The sequence below is a fragment of the Prionailurus bengalensis genome, chromosome C1 (assembly GCF_016509475.1).
Source record: "Prionailurus bengalensis isolate Pbe53 chromosome C1, Fcat_Pben_1.1_paternal_pri, whole genome shotgun sequence".
In the NCBI taxonomy this organism is placed as follows: Eukaryota; Metazoa; Chordata; class Mammalia; order Carnivora; family Felidae; genus Prionailurus; species Prionailurus bengalensis.
This window is the reverse complement of record NC_057345.1, coordinates 126,433,953-126,461,144: the sequence shown is the minus strand read 5'-3', so window position 1 is coordinate 126,461,144 and position 27,192 is coordinate 126,433,953. Positions and strand designations below refer to the sequence as shown.

Sequence of the window (27,192 nt, the reverse complement as noted above, 5' to 3'; positions counted from 1 at the left end):
TTTTCCCTGAGCCAGGCACATTATCTGGGAAGGGAGGAGTGGAGGCCCATAACCTCTTTCATCGGGAAGCTATCTGGAGGCCCTGCCTTGAAACTCAGCCTTCCAGGTACCTACCAGTTTTTATCAACTTAGGTATCTGGCTCAACTACCATGACTCTTTAAAATGCTGTATAAGCAGGAAGTCACGTGCTTTGATAGATTCCCTGTGTGTCATGGAAAGTCTATAGGAGGTACAACCAATGGTTCCAAGAGTTGTTCATGGAACAGAGAACTTCAAATGGAAATTCAGCCACCAGCTATGGCCCAAGTCAAAGAAGAAGAAAACCCACTCAGTGACATTTGGGACCCTGGACTGGCCGGGGTGTGGCAGGGCGGGGGCGGGGAATAAACCTAAATCCTATTAAAGTTGTAGAAGTCTGGGTTGGAACCCAAATCCTCTAATTTCATAATTAAAGAAACGAGAACTGAATGTATCCTTAATGAAAACTACTGATTAGTGGGGTGCCTGGGTGGCTTGGTCAGCTGAGTGACTGACTCTTGATTTCAGCTCAGGTCACAATCTCAGAGGTGAAATGAAGTGCCACATCAGGCTCTGGGCTGATGGTGCAGAGCTTGCTTGGGATTCTCTCTCTCTCCCTCTTTCTCTGCACCCCCCCACCCATCAAAATAAATAAATAAACGTTTTTAAAAAAAGGTATTGATTATGGCTGGCAACAGAAGCAGACCCTCCTGTTACCAGATACCACACGACGGACTGGAAAGAGCATGGAGCCAGCTCTCCTGCTTAAGGGCAGGACCATTTGAGCACATGACATTCCTCACTGTTCTCCAAAACAGACCACCGGTGGAACATTCTAGTACTGCTTCCTGTTCTACCTCTCCTGGTAGACACTCCATTCCAAAGACACAGACACAACCTAAAAAGGACTCACTAAATGAGGCACTGTTTATCTGCCAACGTGAAGGAAAGCTTCCATTTTACTCATTCTAAGTGAGCCTGACACTTTCACAAATTAAAAATGTCAAATGCCAAACAAAGAAAAGATGATATAATCACATATGTCATCCCATCCTGGTCTGACACAACCTCCGTGTGAAAAAATTCGTGAGGGGAACCCTGTAGATACGTAATCATGGAAGGTCCCAAGAGGACCAGTTTTTGTCTGATACAAGGGGGAGACGAAGCAACGCTTGATGCTGCCTGAGTGACCACCAAATAAAGAACATCATATTATTCTAGCAGGGCCCAAGTTTCATAAGCTTCTAGGAAAAACTGACTCTACAAGTAATCTTGGCAGCTGCTCCATAGTTAGCATAAAAATATCCTCACACCAGCCAATGAATGACCCTAACTTGGCCTACAAAGCTTCCTACCTCAGCTCCAATCCCTCCTGCCCTCACTTGCTGCAATGGGGCATTGGGGCCTCACTCTGGACTATGGACATGCCAAGGAATGGACTCCTAGACCATCTGTCTCCCAGTTGGCCATCTCCTCAGTCTTCAGTGTCTTTCCAGCTAGTGGCTCCCTCAGTTCATTGAGATTTTGGCTCACACTGCACTTTCTCTGAGGCCTTCCCCAACCATGCAAAATGCACTCTCACCCTGTCTGAGGTAATTTTTTCTCTCTCTTAACCTTGCTGGTTTTTATTGCTCTTATTGCTACTTGACATTATTATCATACACAAACCTGTTTGTCTACTGCCTGTATCCACAACTAGAATGTAAGCTCCCTGAAAGTGATGTCTTTGTCGCCTTCATCTTACATTATGGCCCCAGCAGCTAATAGAGGCTCAATTAATTTTCAGACTCCGTGTACCCTATGTAATCACCAAGTGATTGCTCTAGCTCTACTTGGCTCCACCAAACAGAAGTGTTTTCTGCTATGCTTTTTTATCATTATGGTAAATTGCTAACGAGTTGGGTCTTGCTTTGCATTTCGGTCCCTCTGGTGTGTTCTTTCTCTGCTGACAGCAGACACCAAATAGAGACAAAGCCACAGAATTGGCAAGCCCCTCCATCACAGTGATTAGTTATGCCTGGACAACCTGATGGTGGCCATTTTCAGGCGGGGGTGGGGGGTGGGGGGGCATGGGAAGGGAGGGAACGCCCCCTTTTAAAACCAGCCATGGAGGGGCGCCTGGGTGGCGCAGTCAGTTAAGCATCCGACTTCAGCCAGGTCACGATCTCGCGGTCCGGGAGTTCGAGCCCCGCGTCAGGCTCTGGGCTGATGGCTCAGAGCCTGGAGCCTGTTTCCGATTCTGTGTCTCCCTCTCTCTCTGCTCCTCCCCCGTTCATGCTCTGTCTCTCTCTGTCCCAAAATTAAATAAACGCTGAAAAAAAAAAATTTTTTTTTAAATAAAAAAAAAACAGCCATGGAAGCCACATGTCCAATGGGGAACTAAAGGAAGATCCGGAGAGGTTTCAGAGGGACCATTATGGGGTTGGAGTTCAGTACAAACCAAAGTGTTAAGACACAATACGAGGCGGGAAGGAATGCAGGTTTGCATGTGAAGACAAAACAAGGAAGAAGGCAAGCAAACCACCAGCCCCCAATTTATTGCACTGTTAAGTGGAAATGGTCTCTATCACTTGCTTTAATTTCCCACAAAACCCCCTCTGGCCACATAACCAGAGAAAGAACAAACACACAGCTCCCACCAGAAATGGTCAAAGAGTCAAAGAGAAGAACACACCACCGGGCATCAACTGGCCACGAGAAACCTGGTGGGGGTGGCTCTTCTGGATATCGCTCCACTGGTTTCAAGTGTACGCTTTCTGAAAGAGAGGATGGACGTAAGAATACGTGTGTAGAACGATCAGACACTAACTGGTCTGTCTCGAATTCACATAGCCTGGAGACGTCTGGAGATTCTGAGAGCCAGCCCTGAGAATAAGGCCTTTTACCAGAGGGAGGTGTCCAGGACCCCTCCCAACTTTGGTGGAGGACTCAGAGCTAAGAGTTATCACAGCATAGGGATGCCAGATGAGGTCAGGAAAGGGAAAGGCACAGGGGGTGCAGTCCAGAGGTCACCAGGCCTAAGCTTTAGAGTCCTCTCCTAGTGGACTCACAAATGACAAGCGTAATGACTTCCAGGAGGAAAGCACATGTTTGGCATAAACATATTACTTGCACAGTTTAGGCAGAGTGAGCCACTCTTACTGGGGAATGGCAGGAACGCTCCCAATATCCCACTTCCCAGATGCTAGCCATGGGGCCAACCTTGCCAGCAGGGCTTTCCAAGGACAGCACCCTCAGACCTGCTGTGCTGACCCTTTCTGCATATACAGCTGTACACCATACCTAAGTCTGTCACATCCCTATCCGTTAACACACAGTGTGCTGCCGTCAGCACGCCCTGCCTCACACAGCGCGTGTGAGCACGTGAGAAGCAGTCGCTGACAGCTCTGGGTCCAGGCCACGAACGACGGGCATTGTGTTGGCATATACTCAGGAAGAGCCACAGAGGGGATGTGAGCACACAGCAAGAGAGAGGCAGTCTCCGAGAGCATGGCGCCCAGCAGTCATTCTCCTCCTAAAGTCCGTGAGGCAGGGCCAGGTCTACACGGCAGAAAAGCAGCCCCATTGAGCAATGACCATGCAACAGGCGACAGCCAAGCCAGGGTGCTCCACCCCGGCAGAAATACAGCCCTTGAGAATTCTGGATTCCAAGGAAATGGAGGTGATGGTCCCAATGGTGAAGCCACAGGAGAAAGCCTGGGGCCCTACAGACAAGTGAGTTGAAGGATGTCTAAAAACCACTGGTGGTTTAAACATGTGAAGAGTCTTTCAGCTTCCACATGCTAACCACTGGCATCTGTCTACTGCTTGTTATTTTTTAAGTTCATTTGTTTTGAGAAGGGGCTGCAGAGAGGAGAGAGAGAGAATCCCAAGCAGGCTTAGTTAGCATGGTTAGTGCAGAGCCCGATGTGGGGCTGGAACTCAAAAACCGTGAGATCATCACCTGAGCTGAAATCAAGATTCAGATGCTTACTGAGCCACCCAGGGGCCCCTACTGCTTATTATTGTTTAAACACAATTTCTTTCTGCAGTGCTGTGAAAACAGCAACAACAAGAGGTCTGAGCACATTAAGCCCCTTTTGTATATCTGGTATTTCTAGAAGGTGTGGGGAATGGAGAAAGAGAGGGAAAATGCAAGTGGGATGGCTTTTGGGTACCATTTGGCTACAAAAGCAATATTCCTGGAAACCAAGTACTTGGGAAATTTACAGAAGGGTAGGATTTCACTCACATATATCGTCTGAAAAAAAGAACTGCCAGTGTCAGCTTAGTTATTAGTTTTTGCAGCAGGCCTGACAATCACACTTACTAGTTTTTATTCATGAGAATAAGGAACCATCAATTTTCACGAGCCTTTGCAAATACTTACATGGTGTTAAGCAACAAACAAATGTCTAGTTCAAGGGTTGGTGAACTTTTTTTAAAGGGCCAGACCATAAATGTTGTAGATTTTAATGATCTTTATCACAAGTATTCAACCTCTGCCACTGTCATGTAAAAGCAGCCATAGACAATACCTAAACCAATAAGCATGGCTGTGTTCGAGTAAAACTTTATTTACACAAATAGGCTGTGGGGTCCATTTTGGCCTATGGGCCATCTGGTCTAACTCATATATAGCACTTGAAGAGGCAGAAACAGGTCTAGAATGGCCACTGAGGCTTTTAGCTGAATTGATGTTGACCTCTCTGATAAGAAATGCCTATCATGTGCCAGATAAAGCATTTCAGTGCCTCTATCCTCAAAGGAGGCTGCTAATGCCATGTCGGGGAGATAATCACACAAAACCAACAAAATAAAGGAGGCCTTCATTTCCAGACAGCAGCAACAGAAACCAAACTTCAGTGGGTGCTCAGGAGAATAAAAACAAAGACAAGAACAGGACATTCATATAATATACAAGTCCCATGAAACAGGGAAAACATTCCACTTCTCTAGTAATCACAGAAACACTTGTAAAATATCATTTTCTATATATTATATCAGCAAAGTTTTTTTTTTTTTTTAAGAAAATACCAAGTATTTAGAGAATGTAAAACAGGAATACTCATTTAATTGGTGAGAGTGTAACGTGTAATGTCGATCAAGTCTTAACACGTTAACAAGAGAGACTTCAGGTCACAAAGAGCAAAGGTTCGCTCTCTGGAGACGCTGGAACAAAAAAGGTTCTAGACCTAGAGTAGCAGAGAGACTAGAGAAGTGCAAGTGAGGTCTCTACTCCCTATTTTCAAAGGCCCCTGCCTCCAGCTGTGCAGCAGAGCTTTAGCAGTGACACTTTTGGTCCCCTGGGCACTTGCGAACTCATCTCTGAGGAAACTAACCAGAGAGAGAAAAGACAAGTACAAACATCTGGGGTCTTCTCATGCCATCTTTGGTTCCCTGTGAGAAGACCCAGTAGCTGTCAACCCTCATCCACGGCAAAGCACAGCACTGCATACGGCCTTCCCTCAAATATGAAGTAACACCGATAGGTTACCAAACATTCAAGAAAACACTCTAACATGAAAGAAATCAAAATGAACTCCTTAAGAGAAAGAGAGAGAGAAAGAACAAAACTTAGAGGAAAAAGCAATAATGCAGAAAACAAAATTATTTAATGATACTGTAATCCTGGAATAAATATCTAACAGATAAGCAAAAAATATATTGATTCATAAAACCAGAACAAGAAAAGGATGCTATAGAAAGAAAGAAAGAAAGAAAGAAAGAAAGAAAGAAAGAAAGAAAGAAAGAAAGAAAGAAAGAAAGAAGGAAGAAAGAAGGCAGGAAGGATGGGGCTCCTGGGTGGCTCAGTAGGTTAAACATCCAACTTCAGCTCAGGTAATGATCTCATGGTTCATGAGTCTGAGCCCAGCATCAAGGCTCTGTGCTGGCTGACAGCTCAGAGCCTGCTTTGAATCCTGTTTCCCTCTCTCTCTGCCCCTCTGCTGCTCTCTCTCACTCTCTCTCAAAAATAAACAAACTTAAAAAAAAAAAAGCAACCTTGAGAGACCAAGCACTCTGGTAAATGAAGACTAAAATAGAAGAATTAACACATTCAGGAGAAAAGCTGCATACAAAGTTGTGAAAATAGTGCAAAAAGATGAACAGAAGGGTAAGAGGAGAGCAAAGTTAAGCATAAAGAGAGGGGAAATCAATCATGTATGTGCAAATTCCAATTACTGTTCTAAAAGGAAACGTGAGGTAGGGTAAGGAGCAAGGATGATTAAATAAATAGTTCGAGAAAACTTTCCACACAAGGAAGACCCAAACATCTCAATGCCAGGAGTCCATGAAAGGGTCAGAATCATGATGAAATATGGCCCACACCAGCTCAAGAAATGTCAGAACACAGGGCAGAGAGTAAATTCCAGAAGTTTTCAGAAGGGCCACAGGTCACACCCAGGTAGGAAAATGCCACTGGACTTCCCAAAAACAACACCAAAAACCAGTCAAAGAAACAGGTTTTCAGGTTTTTAAGGAAAATAATTCTTACACCTAGAATTTTACATTCAACTAATTTTACATTTAACCAATGTATCATTCAAGATAGAATAAAAATATTTTCCATTAACTAGACTTATTACAAATATCAAATCAATGTATTGTTTATCAGAAACTAATATAATGTGCCAATTATGCCTCAATTTTTTAAAATCTTATTATCCAATACTCAAGAAACTTCAAAAATTTTCTCCCCTTGTACTGAGGAAACTACTAGAAGATGAGCTTTATCTGGTTGAGGGAATAAACCAAAAAAGAGGAAGACATGAATCCAGGAACTAGGAGACCCAACAACACAGGAGAAGGGAAAGGTTCTTCCCAAGGCACAGGAACAGACAACCCCAGGACAACTGAACAGCAGGTCCAGAAAGCCACCAGGTCAGACTACAGCAGGGTAAAAGGCTCTGGGAAGAAAGGTGTTCAATAAAAAATGTATCTAATGGACTCTTTGATCTGCTGGCCATATGAAGAGCAATTCTGATGGAAAAACTCAGAGCTGAATTTTGGTAAGGCCAAGAATTTTTGTCTGTTTTGTTCACACTGATGTACTTCCAGCATCCTGAAAGTAATTAGTAAATATTTATTGCTCTAATTAATTAAAACTAAGAAATTTAAGAATTATTAACTCTGAGAGAAACAAAAAGATGTACCAAAAAGGCAATTCATTATCATACCATTTCACTGGATGGCTAAGCAGTGTCTTTATAGAGTAAGCACTGACCCCTCATTCAACAACAACAGCATCAGGATATCAGGGTTCTGGAGGATGAGGGAGAATGTGCGGGCAATGGTGTAGAACCACAAAATACAATGTAGGTTTGTAAGTAGTGTCAAAAAGCTAAGTTCCCATCCCCTGTTACAGAAAATCAGTAGATAATGTTGAAAATTGCAAGATAAGGAAAAGCAGGATAAACATGTTAATGAGAAATATGAAAACATGTATTAGAAGAAATAACTCAAAAAGTTAAAGGTATATTTGTATTTGAGGAACTGAAGTCAGCAATGGGGGCAGAAACAGAAGTATAGGGCAGGGGACTGTGACTGTTATAAGCCCATGGTATTTGAGGTTTAAAATTATGTACATGTCCTAATTTGATAAAAAATTAAAATTAAACCTTAAAAATGCTTATACTTCAGGCCTAGTCATTCTAGATCTAAGAATTTCTCCCAAGACAATAATCAGAGATAGGGATATGGGTTCACTACAATCATCTTTGTAACAGGAAAAAAGGGAGGAGAGATTTAAAAATAGGAACCTAGTTAAGAAAATAAGATTATATTACATAGTTACTTTAAAAATAAAGCTTTTAGGGGCACCTGGGTGGCTCAGTTGGTTAAGTGTCCGACTTCAGGTCATGATCTCATGGTTCCTGAGTCCAAGCCCAGCATCGAGCTTTGCACTGACAGTGTGGAGCCTGCTTGGGATTCTCTCTTTCTACTCTCGTTCTGCCCTTCCTCCCCATTTCATCCCCCAAAATACATGAACTTAAGAAAAAATTAAAGCTGGGGCACGTGGGTGGCTCAGTCAGTTGGGCAGCTGACTTTGGCTCAGGTCATGATCTCACGGTCTGTGAGTTTGAGCCCTGCGTCGGGCTCTGTGCTGACAGCTCAGAGCCTGGAGCCTGCTTCCAGTTCTGTGTCTCACTCTCTCTCTGACCCTCCCCTCCTTGCTCTCTCTCAAAAATAATAAACATTAAAAAAAAATTTTTTTTAAGAAAAATTAAAGCTTTTAAAGAATAAAAAAAAAATGAGAGAATGCTCCCTTAAAAATCAGGACTGAAAAATTACACGGAGTATAACTGTCGTTTTTATGCATAGGAAAAAGAGTAGAAAACAATAATCATATGTTAACAGTCATGTGCTCTACATAATAGGATTGCAAGTCCTTTTTATTTCTTACTTATTCTTTTCTCTATTTTCCAAATTTCCTACAATGACTTTGCATCACTCTATCAAGCATTTTTACAGTGTTTCCAATTTTTAAGGCAGGAAAAAAAATGAAAATTGGAAAACAGTTCTTAGTATTTCTCGAGAGAAAATCATCTCATTTGGAATATTTAATGGCAAGAAGAAAATTCAACGGCAATTAATACATGACATCAAAAAACAAAAACAACAACAACAACAAAAAGAAGACCAAAAAAATCAAAACTCAGAAAACAAAGTATGCTTAGCACTGGAAACATTTACCATCACATCCAAATCACAAAAAGGTCCTGGCTCTTAGATTGTCTTCCCTCCTGAGCTTAAACTATTCTTGTCTTTAAAAACACCCCATGTGTCATCTTTCTGCATGATGTTCAGTGAAATTCTATCATCCCAGCTGTGGGCAGCATTTCTGAACACAGACTCAGGTTCAATCCAACTGGGGTCTGAATCCCGCTCAGGCTTTCACCACCTTGGGCAGATTTGACACCATGTCCTACCCTGCTTTGCTTTTGAAATTGGAGTAATTATTTTGCAGGTCTGCTCTAAGAAAAATAAAGTATTTAAAAATGATTATTTGTGTCTGTTACACAATAAGCCATCGATAAACAGTGGTCCTATCTTTTTTGGTTCTTTTTGTAAACACCCACAGATCTGATCTGTTCAGTTACATTCAGGAATAAACACCGTGTACTCAGCCCTCCATGGACTCCTCAGAATCGATGTGCTGCAAGTGCCAGGTTTGAGAATGGGTGAGAGGAGAATGGCTACAAAGACCAGTACTGGGCAGTGACTTGCCCGCCGTGTCAAATGTTTACAACTGCAGCTTTTACTAAGAAAGTGGCTGTTTCAAAGGGAACTTGATCAACTTGGAAAGGATGTGTGAGCTCTCTTCTGCAAATAACAAAGGTTCAAGAGACACAAGAGATGTTTAGCAGCAAAGTAACAAGCTATTCGGTTAGAAAGCAAATGAATCAGAGCTCTATTAGTTGGATTGGCATTTACCGAGGCCAATGTGTTAGAGCCACACGAGGCATACCTAGGTGATTATTTTCACCATAATTTCATATAATGCTTTAAGTATTTTCTGTATCGCCTTCAATAACTCTGACTTGAATTTCTACTGTCAAAATCTATAGAACGGCAAAGTATGATGAGATTTGAAGGATGAGGAAGGTTTGCACCATGATTAAGGAAGTGTTGAGAAGACCAGAGATAGTAAAATGTTTCCTTCATACTCAAACATGGTAAAGCATATGATTTTGAAAAGTTAGAATAAGCTTCTCATGAATTTCTGGCAAAATTCTAGAGAAGGTTACTAAACAGATGACTTAACAGTACTGAGAATACCAATTAAACTAACAGTATCCACAGCTGCCTCCCTGCCCACTTTTAAAAGGGTACTAAGACCAGGAATGGGGAAAAAAGGGAAATGTCCCATGACAGGACATCTTGACTTTAACCCCTTCACACTATGATGGGAGAGTGACAGACTAGCTAGCTATATTTGTACGGGGTGAGCAATTATACTAAAACAATGTTCACCTATGGAACCATGTCAACTTGGAAGCTATCTCAAGTGTGGACTGAAAGCCAAATGAAATACTGAAGACCCATCTGGAAGAAAAAACTAACAATTCAGCAGACAACAAAAATGTTCAAGAGTCAATATAACATTTAAATATTTACAAAATAAGTAAAAATAATACTTAATAGGGATCAAGGCAAAATTCCATATTCCGGGAATATAAATAAGTTTTGACATGAGTGTGACGGGGGGGCCAAAGAAGAACAGGGATAGGGAGACAACTTGGCTTAACAAGAGCCCATACAGAACACACTGGAAGCTTTGGTCCTGGAGTCACAGCTGCAGCATGCTGTGGTTGCTGTGCATTCAGGTTACACAGAGGCCCAGGGCACAGAACCAGAGGGCAAGGCCCCTCTTTTCCTCTGAGCTCTGGATCCCTCCTTTTCTGGAGGAACGAACACAGTTCTGGCTTTCCACTGTAAGTGGAGAGTACTGGCAAACTGGAGTGTGCTCAAACGAGGGCAACCGGAGGGGAAGGGATCAAGACTCTGTACCAGCAATGGCCCGGTGGCAGACCCGAGGATGGTGAGTACGTATGCCTGAAAAGAAATATGCCACGGGACACATCACCCAAGTCTGCCAAGATGAGTAGGGCTTTGTCTGGAAGGCGAAGCCAGGATCAGCAAGTGGAAGCACCCACCAAGAGCTGCCCAGAGAACCTAGGCAGTTATCTTTTACAGTGGTGAGCCCTCCCAGGGCCCCAGGGCACAGGCTGGTGGTGCACTCCAGGGAGCACCATTCATTTGGACCAAGGGCCACAGAACTTTTTCTATGAAGAGCAAGATCATAAGTATTTTCAGCTTTGGGGGCCATAAGGTCTCCATGACAGCTTCCACAACTTCTCGATTCTGGAGCACAAGCACAGAAGCAGCCATGTAAGGAAGGCAAATAGGCAAGACTGTATTTTAAATCTGTGTTTACAAAAATAGGCAGTGGACCAGATTTGGCCCATGGGCCACAGTCAGCTACTCTTTGACGGAGACTATGATGCAAATGTGGTCCACGGAATTCGTGTGACATCTAGAATTGTTCAGATAAGGCTGGAGGATCATGCATCAAGGATTTTGGAAGGTCACAGTTCCTCATTTCGGAGGGAAGATTAGGTCATGCTAATCTCTTTCACTTCTAAAAGGCCATGAGGGGCACCTGAGTGGCTCAGTCAGTTAAGTGTCTGACATTGGCTCAGGTCATGATCTCATGGTTCTTGAGTGTGAGCCCCACATCCAGCTCTGTGCTGACAGCTCAGAGCCTGGAGCCTGCTTTGGATTCTGTGTGTCCCTCTGTGTGTGTGTGTGTGTGTGTGTGTGTGTGTGTGTGTGTGTGTGTGTGTCTGTCTCTCTCTCTCTCTCTCTAAAAATAAACTTAAAAAAATAAAAAATATAAAAGGCCATGAAAGCCTGGCTCTGAAAAAAGAAATAGACAAAATGGATGATCTCACAGTCAGTTCTGACAGCAGCAGGCCCAAAACCCAGACTTCCTGGGTCCTGGTCCTATATTCCTTCAACAGAGCTCACAGCTCCTAGCCTGGTAGCCTTCAGCTTGTGGCTGGCTAATGTTCTGAAATCTTCTTAACACCACCTAGCCAAGCCAGCCACCAAGCCAGTCTTTGCTGCCCTGGCAACACACAGAGAGAACCCAGTGGGCAGGGGAATCTGTGAGTCTCCCCACCGGGAGGCTAAGACCAGAGTTTTCAGAGACTGAATGTCATCTGCAGAAGGGAGCTTTGTGTAGACTGGGAGGTAGGGCCAGACCTTCACCCCATGACTCCCAAGATTTTAACCCAAGTCAAAGGGAGCAGAGTAGTTGAACTCAAACAGTAAGAAAATTTGGACCCTGGATCTAGACATACCATTATGACTTACTTATCCAAGTACCATCTTTCAGGACACATTAAACCATGACCAAGAACCCAGTGTAGGTCAAGCCTCACAAATACCACACAGAACTAATGACAACTTCAATGTGGCTTTCTGAGGACTCAAGGTCACACACTAACACTCCCAAACCAGAGGATGGTTTCTGTAAAAAATGAACACTACATTCCTCAATAACGTTTTTTTATTTGAATATAAAGGAACATATATACAAGAAATTGATCTCCACAAACTATGCCCACCTCATGACCAAATCCCACCCAAAATGTGTGATCCTTCTGCTAAAGTCTTGACTATATTTAGCTTATTCCTTGAAATAAATAGAACTTTCCCCCACTTTGGTGCCTCTCATACAATTTTAAAGCTCCTTAGCGTTGGTTAAAAGGTCTATGGAACAAAGTCACACAGAGAGCCTTTTAAAACCATTTGCTGAAACCATTTTGATCATTATAATGACGACCATTATTTTCCGAGCACTGTGTGCCAGCCCTTCTTCATATGCACTTTTTCATGTGGCCTCCCAATGTCCTGGGAGCTAGCTTCTACAGTAGAGATGAGGGGATAGAGATGTTACTTCCCTCCACATGCTGGCCCAAGTCACACCACTGTTGGAACTCAGATTCAAACCCCAGCAGCCTGAGCATGGAGCCTGTACTCCTGTCGCTGCAAACACCTGGGTCTCATCATGTTCCCTCTACATGGAACAACCTCCCTCAGGGATCCTCATGGCTCCCTCCCTCACTCATTTCAGTGTCTGTTCAGTGTCATTTCAGAGGTTTTCCCTGACAACCTACCCAATGTGAAACAGTACCCCCTTCCCCACTCTCTCCTCACCTGATTTACTGCTTGATTTGCAAATTTTTAGCAGAACTTTATCCTTTTTTATAATATAAAGGTGCATAAAGTCTTTCCTTTTGAAAACGCCACCCTATTATTACATAAAGTCAAAGATAGAGATTGTGGCTACTTTTTGTCACTGGTAGCCTAGAAGCATGAAAACCACAGCTAAGGGAACTCCTCGGCACACTTAGATGACAGGTCAGCATGTCCAGCCACAAGCAAGCACTCATCATGGGCTTTCTTGGCCAACTCAGCTGCTACTAACAGCCCTCTACTTTAAGGGAATAACAGTCCTCCCTACATGGCATAGCCACGGGCCAAAACCCACCTTGTTAATCCTCACAACATTGCTGGAAGTAGAGGGAAGGCAGTTTCTCACCATGTTATTCTGTTTGATGGGGGCCAAAATGTAAGGAGAGAACATAGCTCAAACCATCACCTATAAGACACACAGTTGGGATCAAGAGAGCCACTGAGGAGAAACCACTGGAACTTCAGTCAAGTGGTCTATTATGTTTTGATGGCAGACACCATTAGATTAAGCTTTTACTAATCTTCTCTTTGCCCCAACCCCAATGAACCCTGAAATAAAGTCCTAAATATTTACTTTGTTCTCCTGCTAATCTTGCCATAACTTGTACTGCTCATATTAACCATACTTAATGAAAGCAATTATTGAGAAAGTTCTATTAGCATAAAGTTTAGACAGGTTAATGACTGTCTTCCCTTGAGAGCTGAGCTCTACAGTACAGGAATTATCCTCCCTACTATGGAGTGAGAAGACAGGGAGGGGTCAGGCACAGTTTCCAGACTTCTGCAGTTTGCTGTCACCAGGACTGCATGACTTCCACCATAGGATTATGAAAACTCCTCTGTGCCAATTCCTGTCAGTCACTCCTATCCCTATCCTTGTCCTTAGGATGGCTACAGAGTTTAAAGGTCATTCCCAAGGCCAAAAGGTCAGGAAAAGCCAACAGGTCCTCTTGAACTAGGGTGAAAGAAGCTCTAGGCTGAGGGTCAAGAAAGGTATTGTGAGCACTGCCAAATACTCGCTCCTTCCTCCTCCAGTACGCGGTGTGGTCCTCCATTCACAACAGAAGCCCTAGTTTCTCACCTGGCTGCATTTCCGCTGTCTGACTCAAGGCCTGGCACCATCCAGGCAGTGTTGGTTGTTTAAAACATACGACAGTGTTTGCCAGATTATGTTTGTGCCCCCTCTCTCTTAATGAGGTTATTAACCCCAAAGGGCAGTGTCTGTGAGTAAGTGGGGTTAAGACACCATGCCAGGCTCTCAGATACATGATCTCACTGCATCCTCATGGGCATGTGAGGATAAGCATTGGCATCACTATCTCCATTGTACAGAGAGTGAGGCTGAGGCTCCATGGAAACTAGATGCCAACAAGGAGTAAAAAAAGGGGGCCAGGAGTTCTGTTCAAGAGTGTCTAACGCCAAAGACTAGGTCTAGCCTGTGACTGCCAAGCAGCTTCCAAAAATCCCTTTCCCCAGGTTGTCTATACTATTTTCTCTACAAAATACAGCATTAGGACTGGGTAGTTTACACACTCAATAAGCAATGAGTATGTACACTCTGGCTCACAGGTCAAATTCTCAGTCTGGTTAAGAAGTGCATGTCCCAATGGCCAAAAGTTACCAAGCTCTTAATTTGTGCCTGGCCTTGAGTGGTTTCCATGTATGAATTCATAATCCTCAAAACAATCCCCTGGTGCAGGTACTTTATCACTATTTTACTGATGAGGAAACTGACTGGGTCTACAAAGACACACAGATAGGTAGCACAGCTAGAACTGGATCCAGGCTGTCAGCATCCAGTCTGTGTCTAAACCACAATCCTATAGCTGCCATTCAATCTTGTCACCAACAAGGGGGTGTAGGGAGAGCATCAGCACAAATCCTTCATTTGACGCTCATTGTAGCCCTTCTGTAATGACTGTTTTAAGAGCCCATCTCTAGCTGCATGGAGGTAGAAAGTTCCCACTGTGAATGTTGACTTAAAAAGCTCACCAACATGAAAGGTCAAGACAGTTTGAAACCAGCTAACAGTGTCATCGGCCAGCTCTCACAAGGCCAATCAAAATGCAGTTTCAACTTTCTGTCGACCCCAGACACATAGTCCCCCTGCTGGCTCTGCCAATGCTACAGGTCCTCAGCTTGACATAAATGGACTTGGGTGCTGTGATCCTGAGCATGAGGTCTGCTGAATGTGCAAAGGTAAAGGAGACACAGAAAAAGGAGACCATTGTGGCCAGTAATGAAGATGACATCTGCTGCCCAGAACTGTGGGGCAGCTGTGTCCTTCTGAGTGACACATCTAACTATATACCTCTTTGCTTCCTTTTTAAACTCAGCAAAAAATTTCAGGCCACCTTCACCACATCAGCCTTCTCTCTTCCTTTTCTGAGATACGCTGAGAAGGAAAAAACATCAACAAAAACTAGTAACTGATTTTCATTTAGATCGTCTAATTTTAGAAGCTATGGGTATGCAAAGCCAAAAAGCACAGCTTAAAAGAAAATCCATCAAAACCCCACAAGCTTCTGTACCTAAGAAACTGTTTTAACTACCCAGAAACAGATACAGTCCCCCACCCTCATTGAAACAACTTCAATTCTACAATTTTTCCCAATTTTTAAATCTCAGGCTTTGGAATGCCTCTACTAAAATATGTGTCAATAAAAACAGGTAAAGGATGGGGGTGCCTGTTTAGCTCAGTCATTTAAGCTTCCAACTTTGGCTCAGGCCATGATCTCATGGTTCAGGAGTTTGAGCCCCAGGTCAGGTTCTGTGCCAACAGCTCAGAGCCTAGAGCCTGGAGTCTGCCTTGGATTCTGTGTCTCCCTCTCCGTCCCTCCCTCCCTCCCTCCCTGCCTCTCTCTCTCTCTCTCTCTCTCTCTGTCCCTCCCCTGCTCATGCTCTGTCTCTCTCTGTCAAAAATAAATAAAACATTAAAACAAACAAACAAACAAACAAACAAACAAACAGGTAAAGGATGGAGTGCCCAAAACAAGGGAGTATCTGCGAGAAACCACATGCTATGCTGTGGCTGCAGAATGTCTACTAAATCAATACCATATGTAGACTGATAGCACAACTGTATATACATACCTCATTTAGCCAAAGTAGACTAAGTGGGATTGGTTGCCTTCTGATTAAAACAAATCTATTTCAGTATGTCCCATCTCTGATCCACTCAACAGCCCTGTGTGGGGACATTTTTATAAACAAAAGTAAAGCCTACACAAGTGTCAAGGTCAGTCCCACAGTGCACGTTCCTAAGGGCTCCTGTTCTTCACCCTCAAGTGGCTGGGAAGAACAGGATTCTCCACAGGAATACATACTCTGATGTTTTGAAATGAAGAAAAGCCACGTACTCTTTGAAAGGTCAGTAAGAAGTCCAAAGGCATTAAGATTGGTAGGTTCCTGCATTTCTGTAAGGACTATTCATTCGGGGCAATCTCTTATAGTATAGCTAGTTCGAACTGTTGAAATCCTACTTAATAACTAACCACCAAAAGTTACAAAACAGATTATCTTATTACAACACCTTAGTTTTCAGAAAGTGTAGTAGAGCAAAAGCATTTTCCCCTTTGAACAAGTTAGCAGTCAGCTTTCCAGGTGCTTCTGGGACTTACTAAACTATTCAGGAAACTGTCAAAGCAGGCCATGGCAGACACAGTGATCTAGAACTGACCACGTGGCCGTCACCGTCTTGATAAAAGTTCTAAGACAGTGGTTGACCTGGCGCATGTCCCAGAGAGGGAGAAGGGCATTCAGCTGGACACCTATTGAGAACCTGCTATCTTGCCAGACTCCCAGCTAGGTACTGGGTCCAAAAGAAAAATGTAGGGTATTTTGCCCATGCCTTTAAGGAGCTTAGAGCCTGACTATGGAGACAGGCAAAGCATGGGAAAGTCCAAGGATGTACACAGCACTCGTGCGAATACAAAGCAAGGGCACCAGAAGGCTTGGAAGGATTTCAGGAAGACTTTTTATGGGAAACAGTGCTTCAGATGAGTCTTGGAAAAGATGGTAAATTAGAGCCAGGAAAACGGAAGGTCATTCCAGGCTGAGGACAAAAACATGTAAATGTATAAGAGCATAAACAAACAGCATGGCATGGGTGTGGCTGGCTCGAGCACAGCTGGTGCACTCAGCCACAGCAGCCTTTAACACAGGAGAGGACGTGTGGCTGGCTCAGTTGGTTAAGCGTCCGACTTCGGCTCAGGTCATGTTCTCACAGTTCATGAGTTTCAGTACCACATCAGGTTCTGTGCTGACAGTTCGGAGCCTGGAGCCTTCTTCGGATTCTTTCTTTCTCTTTCTCTTTGTCTCTCTGTCTGCCCCTCCCCTGCTCATGCTCCCTCCCTCCCTCCCTCTCTCTCAAAAATAAACATTTTTTTTAATATATTAAATTTATTGTCAAATTGGTTTCCATACAACACCCAGTGCTCATCCCAAAAGATGCCCTCTTCAATGCCCATCACCTACCCTACCCTCCCTCCCACCCCCCATCAACCCTCAGTTTGTTCTCAGTTTCAAAAATAAACATCTAAAAAAATAAAAGAAAATGGGAGACGAAAGGTCAGCATTCTAGAAGCTTTGTCCTCTGAACCCTCAAGAAAAGTTGGAGTCAGCCTTAGGACAACTGTGGGAATCCAAACCACAGTGTGGTAAGGGTCTCTGGTAGTCATTCCTATTTTATCTGCTTGCTGCCTACAATCTGTTTAGGGACCCTGTCCCCAGTTTGAAACCCCAGGGTGACCTGCATGACCCAGTCACATCCAATCAAGATGTCACTGAGCACTGTGACTAGGTCATGGATAGGCAAGATGATTAGAATCTTCCCCAAGAATGTTGCCAGAAACCTGGAGGCTTCTGTGACCCTTTCTGCCACCACCCTGGGAAGATGGACTTAGAATGAAGCCAACTCAGAAGGAGGTACAGCTGAGTTTCTTAAAGATGGTCCCCACGTCTGTAGTCAGCAGTGCTGAGCTCAGCACTATCTCTGGAACTAGCTAACTGCATGGGCCCTAAACTCCCTTTCTGTTTACGGTTTTTTGCTTCTTGCAAAGAAATTATTGATAAACAGGTGGGTTTCCTACTAAGCCTTTCATAAAGGTCAGGAAGGATTGACAAAAAAAGGTCTATTTGGAAACTGAAAGTTTAAAGCACTCAAATGAAGAAACATGTATGAAAATATTTTCTAATCTATACAGCACTACACAAATATTAGTCATTTTATTCACTATCAGTGGTGATATTCTAATAAACAACAAACACTCATTTAGTGCTGACTTTGTATGAGGCATGGTCTAAGTAGTTTATTTATCTCACTTAATCCTCACAAATAATCCCCATGAAATGGGTAACTACTATTTTTTCCCCAATTGTACAGCCATAGAAAGGTTAAGAAAGATGCCTAAAGTCACAAAGGAATGAACTGACGGAGCCGAGAGCTGAACCAGGGCAGCCTGGCTGCAAAACACTGCCCTCCGCGAAGTCTTTCATGTCCTGAGCACTGAAACCAATGTCCCAACTTCCTTTACGCTGATATTCCTAAACAAGTGGCTCGCAACAAAGCAATCCACATTGACATATGGGTACTGTCTTCACAAGATCCCGCCTTTGCTGGCTTGTTTCATCAATAAAGGCATCACCCAGTCATGACACTAGCTCCTCCCTCATCCTCGCTCATGGTCCACCAGGTCCTGCTCACATCAGCTCCACCAGACATGGGTTTCCAACCCCCCCTTCCCCTGGGCATCACGCACATGCCTCGTTTTAGGCCTTCCCCTGCCCAGTGCACTAAACTCTCTCACCTGGCTTCCCAGAGGACCCCCTTTAAAGCACTCCACTTCCACATGGCCACCAATTCTTCTCTGAAAATACAGGTCTCATCTTATTATCCTCCTGCTTTATTTAAACCCTCCTCAGCTGTCACTGCCTACAGAACATATACAAACTCCTGAGTTTTACAAGGAAAACTCTTCATATATTCCCTCAACCTACCTTTTCAGGATGGTCTCCTTTTCTACTGCTCCAAACATGCTGTGTAGGGTGTTCCGTGCTGTAAAGTAGATCTTGGGGGACCTGTCTTATTTTCCTTACCTAATTTAATTTACTCTCTCATGTCTTGATAATTATATACTCTGCTTAAAATTAATAAAATAGAATTTCCTCTAAAACATTTTTGTAATTTAAATCCACTCTCTCAGACTACTTTGCCATCATTATTCTGAATTAGCAGCTCTTTCATGAAAAGAAATAATTACCTTCTATATAAGCAGGAGTAAAATGTGTGTTGCCAAAAATTTACTGGTTTGGGTCCAGGAAAGGAGTTTCTTAAGGTCAGGAGCCCAAAAGTGCCTTCTGGGAATTTATGGAAATCTCTTTCTTGGAGGTCTCAAAGATCGGTTGCAAAGCTAACAGTTGTTGGGGCTGAGGAGTTGCAACAACAACAACAACAACAACAACAAACCTTGCTAGGAAGAGAGGAGGAGACTTTAGGTCTCAGCTGGCTCATCAGGAAAGTGCAACATCTCCAGCATGTTTCTGCAATGGTAATAAGTGGAACACCTCCAACAATATCCTGTGTATATGAGTTTCTCAACCACAGTACAAGTGATATTTTGGGCTAGATAGTTCTCTGTAGTGGCAGCTAGCCTGTGCACTGTAGAATGTTCAGCAGCATCCCTGGCCTCTATCTACTGGACGTCAATAACACTTCCTCAGTTTGACAACTGAAATGTCTGCAGACACTGCCAAGTATGGCCAGGGGGGCAAAATCGCCTGCAGCTGAGAATGAGAGCTATAAATACCATGCTCAAAGGTCAGCATCACTTCTTCTGAACTATAGTTTTCTTTGTCTTCCTCTTCCTGCCCTCCTTCTCCTTCTTCATGATAAAAACCAAAACACCATGACCACACACAATGTGAAAACCACACCAACAATGACAGATTTTTCTAGGAAGATACCATAAGAATTGTTCCTGACAGGTAGCCACATATTTATTCCTGCCCCTACAAAGAATGAAACAGAAAGAGACATGCAGGAGAAAGACACAGTTGTCTCTTGCTCTCTGCCCCGTTTCTTGGCAGCATCTGGGGGGGTGCCACTGCCCGGCTGTTACCTGATCCTGAGAAAGCCACCTGTTAAGCTGAGCACAGGATTGGGGCACTTCAGGTGCTACCCAACCCACAAATGACAGTGTGGGTAACCCAAACAAGGAAACAACACAGGTGCAACTTAATTTCAAGGTCCATTAGCAGCACGAAAGGGGGAAAATTGCAGTTCCAAATGCAAGTCCTGAAACTCAGCAGGGACATTTTTCATTTTCAACTTTTAAGTGGTAGAATAATAATTATGGTTCTTTTATTATTATTATTATTATTGAGAACAGCATCCAGGCTCAAATATGTTGCACTTCACTTGCAATACATTGCATGTGGCTACTGATGTTTGGAAAATGCTGGGCTAGCTAACATTCACTTTAGACTAAATATTAGAAAACAGCCACTGGAGTTGTGCCTGCATCTTCAATTTTGTGGCTGTGTTTCCCAAATGACCTTGTAATTGTAAGTGATCGTAACAGGAAAGAAATGTTATCATTAATTTGTGCCTTCTAGCTAACCCTGAATGCTGGCTGGTTATTCAGCTTATGTTGAATGACAACAACTAGCTTTTTAAAGTATAAATAAATAAGTAAATGCAGAGGGACACATGCATTTACTGCCTCAACTGATGGAGAGAGAGGCACAATGCGCCCATTACCCAAAATATTATAATCTAGAGTTGTACCCATCACATTCTATAAAAGGTCCACAGCACAGAAGTATCTCTACAAAGCTCAGACATGACAGACCCCCCCCCAAAAAAAAAATTCAACTTCATTGATGATGTCTTCTAAGGTCTGAGAAAGGGAAATAAGATATCAAGCACCACTTCCAAGCAATTCCCCACGAGCAGAAATGGAAAAGAGAAACCAGAAGGAGAAACTTCTTTTAGCAGTGAAACCAAATGCCATCCCCTCCAGCATAATCCAATCAATGTGGGCATTTACTGAGCACTCCCAACAGGGAGGCTTTGAATAAGACGTTAGAGACAAAACAGATTAAGTGGACACTGTCAGTCCCCAGAAGGCCAGCATTACCATTGTCACATATTTTTTACCTTCTCCCTATGTTAGCACATGGCAAAGATGCTATTCCAGTTCCAATGCCATTCCCTCCACTTCATCATTTAAGATAATAAAAGTAGAGACAAGAGGAATTGGTCTTTCCAAAAACAAAAATGTCATTCTGAAAGTGGATAATTTTGGCAAAGAAACATTTAAGTTCTTTCAGGGAATATATCTAGAGAAACTGATTTACTATGCAATTGGTTGAAGGGTGTGAATTTTTCTTAAATCTGGGTTTTCATTTCTTCGATTCACCTTCATCTTCAACAAGATAAACCAAGCTCGAAAATGCAGTTCAATCTAATTCTTGATTTCAATTAAGTTCATTTCCAGCTAAACTTCTCTAGGGGAACATCACTTGCACATAATAAAAAAGCCCAGGAGTGATAAATTTGGAAAGAAAAGCCATTTTGGATAAAAGGTACAGAGAACACAGCTAAACAGAGAAAGGGAGCTCTCACGCATGCGTGCACACGAGCATGTGCACACATGCATACATGTACGCGCACACACACACACACACACACACACACACACACACACACACACAGAGCTATCCCTAAAAAGAAAATAAATTTAAGGAACCCTTCTTCAACTGCTATGGTACCCAATTTAGAAGCAGTTTATAGCCAACCAGAAGATATATCAGCAAGCAATAAGACACAACAGTAAGCAATCAGAAACATCAGCAAGCAATAAGACACCAGAGTAAGCAGTAAAGACACACCAGGGAGAACATTTCTGAGCAATTACCACATGTCTTAATGCAAAAAGAGAAAAAGAAAAACTTCACTCAATCAGCATTGGAACCCTATAAAAATGAACCCTCTCACAGCTCAAGTGCCATTTCTGCTACGACAAGAGAGGTAATGAGGACCGTATGGCCACAGATCAGAGAGAGGGCAAAAGCAGCAATAAATGGTTTGGTTTTTTTTTTCCTGAACAAGGGTTATAAATTTAAGTTTTTGTCCTTCTTTTTGGCACCACAATCTACAGGTATGGCAAATAGTTTAGAAATATGTTGTTTGACTGACAAAATATAAAGGCCCCACCACCCTCTGGGAGAAATAAAGTAGGATGCCTCCATTCTTTCTTTCACTTCTATATCCATTGTGGCCATCACAGTGGCTAAGGGAGGAAAGCACATGCACACATAGGGACAAGCTTGCTTTTGCAAAGGTTGGTCAAAGAAACAGACAATTAGACACAGAGAACTTTTTTTTTTATCAGACAGGTTATTAAATATCCCAGAAAACTGTCAGCTCTCCAGGAACCTCTAAGAAAATAGTAACCTATTTTTCTAAACTCACCCATTTGTGATGATTTACAAGATGATTTATAAGAAAGATGGAGCACACACTCTATATGGTGCTAGGTCTTAAGCTGAGCTCAGGGGGTTCCAGGTCCCTATCAAAGGTCCCCCCTTGCCCAAACACTTAAACTCCATGAAACCAGTGAAACCACTAGCTTCTTGTAGATGTTGAGAAGACAGAGTACAATCATGTGCCTCCAAGAGTTCCAAACAGTAACTGGTTATTTACTGGGAGGTTGCTAGATGTTAGTTTCCTTCCCTTCCTTCCAATTATTTTCTGGGTCACGATGCATTTCTAGTCTGTAACTCTTCCATGAGGCCCCTATGCCTCAATCCTACCCACCTTCAAAATTTACCTTCCTGTGTAAGAAGCCTTCACAGCTACCTCCAGTTACAGGATCACCATTTGTGTGATTTTATGCATATATATTATTTTCCTAAGTGTCCATTAAAAATCTCAAAGTGTATCACACGCAAAATATACCAAGGAGTGACGATGAGGTTAATTAATTATTAGACACAACTCTAAATTTTCTCCCTCGTCCCCCCTAAAAGAACACATGAAATACTTTGGTTCTTTAATTATTCGTAAACACAGAACCAGTGGCACATCAAAAGGAGACCCACTCAGAGCCAACAACTTCGAGAATGTGTTCAAGAGGTTTGTGTTACCTGAGTAAGCTAGCTCCATACGTGGGGCTGGAACCCCATGTGAAAGAAGGAGCCACCAACTCCCTCCCTCCCCTATTTCATTCCTGGACATCTACCCACAATTCTGTACCCTGGGGCTTGGAGCCCAGGCAACGAAGTCTCCCTGTAAGCCTGGCACACAAACAGGACAGTCAGTGGCAGCAAGATCCCTTACCAGGGCTGAGAATGACAACAGGTATGTTTACGTGGGCCTCATAGAACAGAGGCAGTGGGAGGCAGCAAAGCTAAAGGCAGAACACCCCACTCCACGTCTGGAAATAGGATAATGCAGAATGCCATGAACTCAGAAAGGACCTCTTCAATAGCATTTCCTACTGGGGACAGGAATGGGGGAGTAGAGACCGGAGAGGCATGGCTTCCATTTATTAATAAGCAGCTCAACACAGTGGGAGGTTTTCTTGTCTAATTACAGAAGCTGTTGGAAACTGCAGGGAAGATAGGATTTATGGCCCAGATGACACTGTCTCTGTGTTGTAATTAAAAGTTATTTTTAATACCTTTGTTTGGTTGGATACTTTGGATTATTAGAAATATATTTTGTAATTTAACACTTGCTAAAGGGCAGAACAGAACAAAAAGGTAATACAACAAGGTTGCATAATGTGAAACAATTAAATGTTTTGACACTGGGAGGTAGGAAAGGAAAAGAATTGCTCCCACTTAAGTCCATGCACTTCTACAAGTCAGGGGTAAAGGTAAACCAGAAAGTACTAAGTTAGATTTTCAAAGTACCAAAAAATAACCCAGCTACTTATTTTATCCACTAACTAGAATTTGGATACCACCACCACGAGTGTAGACAACTCACAACTGTTCACCCAAAGCACCTCATCCTAACCTTGAGCTCTTCGCTCTATCCTGGGTTTCTAAGAAATGACAGAGGTCACCCTAAGAAGACCAAGTCCTGGTTCAACCACAAAGACCCAGAGGCCAACCCCAGGCAGTGTAATGGGGAATCTGATGTAAGCGATGGACAATACGTGCTGTGTGTGACTTGGGCATTGTTTTTAATCCATTTTTCTTCTCTCATCCAATTTTAAGAAGGGACTAGACAAAATGCATCCCAGTGAAAACTGCAGGGTTTTGTCCACGAGCGGCTACAGAATCAGGCCAAGATCAGGCAGGGGCCATTTATTTCCTAAGTGCCATTTCTAGAATTTACATTTCCCCATATACACATAGGAGGCATTTTCTACAACGGTGGCTCTTCTTGAACAACAGGAAGGAGACAGTCTATTATATGGAACAGACTTTTGAAACTGATAAAAATGGGAAGGAGAAAGAACCTCTAACCGGCATGAGCTTCCCAGATAACCTGTTTCATTTCATCTTTATCCATGCTACAAATCTCCTCATTAAATGTGAATTCCAGGAGCTCATTTCATGAAATGTGTCACAGAAACCACCAGATATTACACATCATGATGAGACTTAAAACGTGTTTTAACATGTTCATCAAAAATAAATTTAAAATGAGCTTTTCCAGGGCCATACCACGTTTATGGGATTTATACCAGTAAGAACCACTGTACTGCTTTACTCTTTTCCCAGTTGTAAGCGGGGTCTGACTCCATGTCAGGGACAATTGCTCTTACCTGCCACATTAATTTTCTCAAGTGCTACCAAGCTGGGAACAGCCGTGGTGGAGTTGGTCGAGTTTGTTCCTGTGCCATTGATTACAAGATTGTCCACCTTTGACTCTAACTTGCCAATGCGCTGCAAGATATTATCCAAAAGCACAGCAAGTGTTTTCTTCAGATCTGTGAAAGAAAATGCAAAGAGTTGAAAAATTCTTTGGCCCTTGTATGTTTGTCTGGCTCATGCGCTCACTCGCTCTTTCTCTTCTTCCCCCACCACCTCTCTGTCTCTGACATGAAGAACAAAGGGTGGCACAATCAAAAAGTACTGCTTAAATATCTGCCCTAACAAACCATATCTGTTGTTTTTTTTTTTTTTTTAATGTTTATTTTACTTTTGAGAGAGTCACAGCACAAGCAGGGGAGAGGGACAGAGAGAGAGGGAGACACAGAATCCAAAGCAGGCTCCAGGTTCCGAGTTGTCAGCACAGAGCCCAACACAGAGCTGGAACTCACGAACTGTGAGACCATGACTTGAGCTGAAGTCAAATGCTTAAGTCAAATGCTTATCTGACTGAGCCATCCAGATGCCCCTTTAACAAACCATACCTTAAAGATGACAGTGGCCCAGAGAGCACAAATCAGTCTGTTCTGCAGTCCATGTAAGGCAGTAAGTGACATAAAATTAATTCCAGCTACTAAGTTGATAGAGAAAACTCTGGGTTACTTAGCATCCTATCAAAGCACTCTATTAAATTCCTCCTTATAGCATGAAGGTCTGACCCACAGAATCCGAACTCCAAAGTGTAGATAACATCTTGAAGTAACTTCTGGATCAATTTCATTGTTATTTTTAGTGCTATATACTCTAGTATGTCCTAATTTTTTTTTTTTTTTTGCAAAGTCTTTATTTTGGTTGGTTACTTACAGAAATAATAGAAACTACAGTTCTAGATTCTAGGCATGCTGGGTAACTCAAAGGTATCTGTAGTGAAATTTAGAAAGATACTTAAATTAAGACCAGATTCATTCACGCAAGACATTTTTACGAAACAAGTGCTACGTGCCAGGCACTGTTCCAGATGCTGGGGCTATTTTCTCGTGATGCTTACATTTAAGAGCTGATTCCCTTTTGGGGAGTCTGGATGGCTTTGTTGGTTAAGTGTCCAATTCTGGGTTTCAACTCAGGTCATTCATTCACTACCTCATGGTTCATGAGTTCGAGACCCACATCAGGCTCTGTGCTGACAGCACGGAGACTGCTTGGGATTCTCTCTTTCCCTCTCTCTGCGCCTCCCCTGCTCATGCTCTCACTCTCTCAAAATAAACATAAGTAAAAAATAGAGTTGGATTCCTTTCCTACACATCTGACTGGGTTAAATGCTGCACTTCCCTCTGGACAAACTACAGACACTTTATCCTCATGTATACGTAAATGTTTACTAAGTTTGTACACATGTACACAATCTTGTACACATGTACAAGATTAATTTAGCTTCTCTTCTCTGGAAACTCATAATTAAAGAAAGATATTGACTTGTACATGTGAGGAAGTCAGAAGGACAACAGGCCAGCCACCCATGTGAATAGAATCAGGCCTCATTAATGAATTGGGAGCCGCCCAGGGGAGAAGTGCATGATGTGGGTAGTAGGGTGTACAAAGTCCTAAACAGGGACAAACGCCAAGGATGCCACTTCCCCTCCTACTAGGAACAGGGTGAACTTGAGCCGAGCAGGTGATCTCACCTGGCCAGGAAAGAAGTATACACCAGATCAATTCACCAACCCCAGAACACAGCCAACTGACGTTGAACCCCGGCCGCAAGGCACTCGGGCAGTCCTATTTTGCCAAGGGGACAGGAAAGTCATCAGAATGGAAGCAAAGGTATGTTATTAGCATGGAAGTTTGTGTTTCTTAGTGGTTTACAGATGGGAGGCATGGCTGGAGCAGATTAAAAATTACCAGCAGAAACCAAGCCTACACCTTCATCCTGGAAGCCAGGTGTTCTGTGCTGGGCAGAAGCATGGTCTCCCCACCACCCTCCCCAAACCGAACATTAGACTTGTTCACCCTGTTAACTTCTGGAGTGATTCGTCAGTTCATTCTAACAAACACCAGAGCGGGCCTATTTTTTTGCTCTTCAGCATGTATACTTCCTACAGGTAAGAAGAAGCTGGCCACAACATTAGAGCAACAGAGCTAAAAATATCATTATAACCGAGAAGGGCAGAAGGGAACTAATGTTTCCCCAATGCCCATTGCAAGCCACACGCAAATCTAAGAAACCCCCTTCTCCATGAGGTAGGTGAGGTAAAATGACTTCATTTTACAGATAAGAACATGAAATAACATGCTCACAGCTATAGAAATAATAAACCGGAATGGGGACTTGAGTCAGGCTGGCCTAATTCCCGGCTGCCTCACTGGCCCAGCCAAAAGTCAAGCGCGAGAGCAGAAGAAACCAAGTGTGAAATTCAGTGTCGTTCACCCATACCATTGTGATTAAGGGCCCAGACTCTGGAGCCAAGGTTTCTGAGTTTACGTCCTCATTCTCCACTCCTATTTCCTTATCTGTAAAAGAGTGGTAAGAACCCTTGCCTCTTTGGGGTTGTTACATGGGCATAACGAGTTACTATGTATAAAATGTCCTTAATAATCACTAT

The 27,192-nt window shown here is 43.0% G+C and overlaps 1 protein-coding gene across 2 annotated transcripts in view; it reads right to left on the bottom strand.

The window, feature by feature from the left end:
• Positions 1-27,192, bottom strand: part of MGAT5 (alpha-1,6-mannosylglycoprotein 6-beta-N-acetylglucosaminyltransferase) — a 341,991-nt gene that overhangs the window by 172,130 nt on the left and 142,669 nt on the right. For both annotated transcript variants that reach the window (XM_043573265.1, XM_043573264.1), the window contains exon 4: positions 24,547-24,711. In XM_043573265.1, the coding sequence (XP_043429200.1) occupies positions 24,547-24,711 (165 nt within the window). The remainder of the gene's footprint in view (positions 1-24,546; positions 24,712-27,192) is intronic.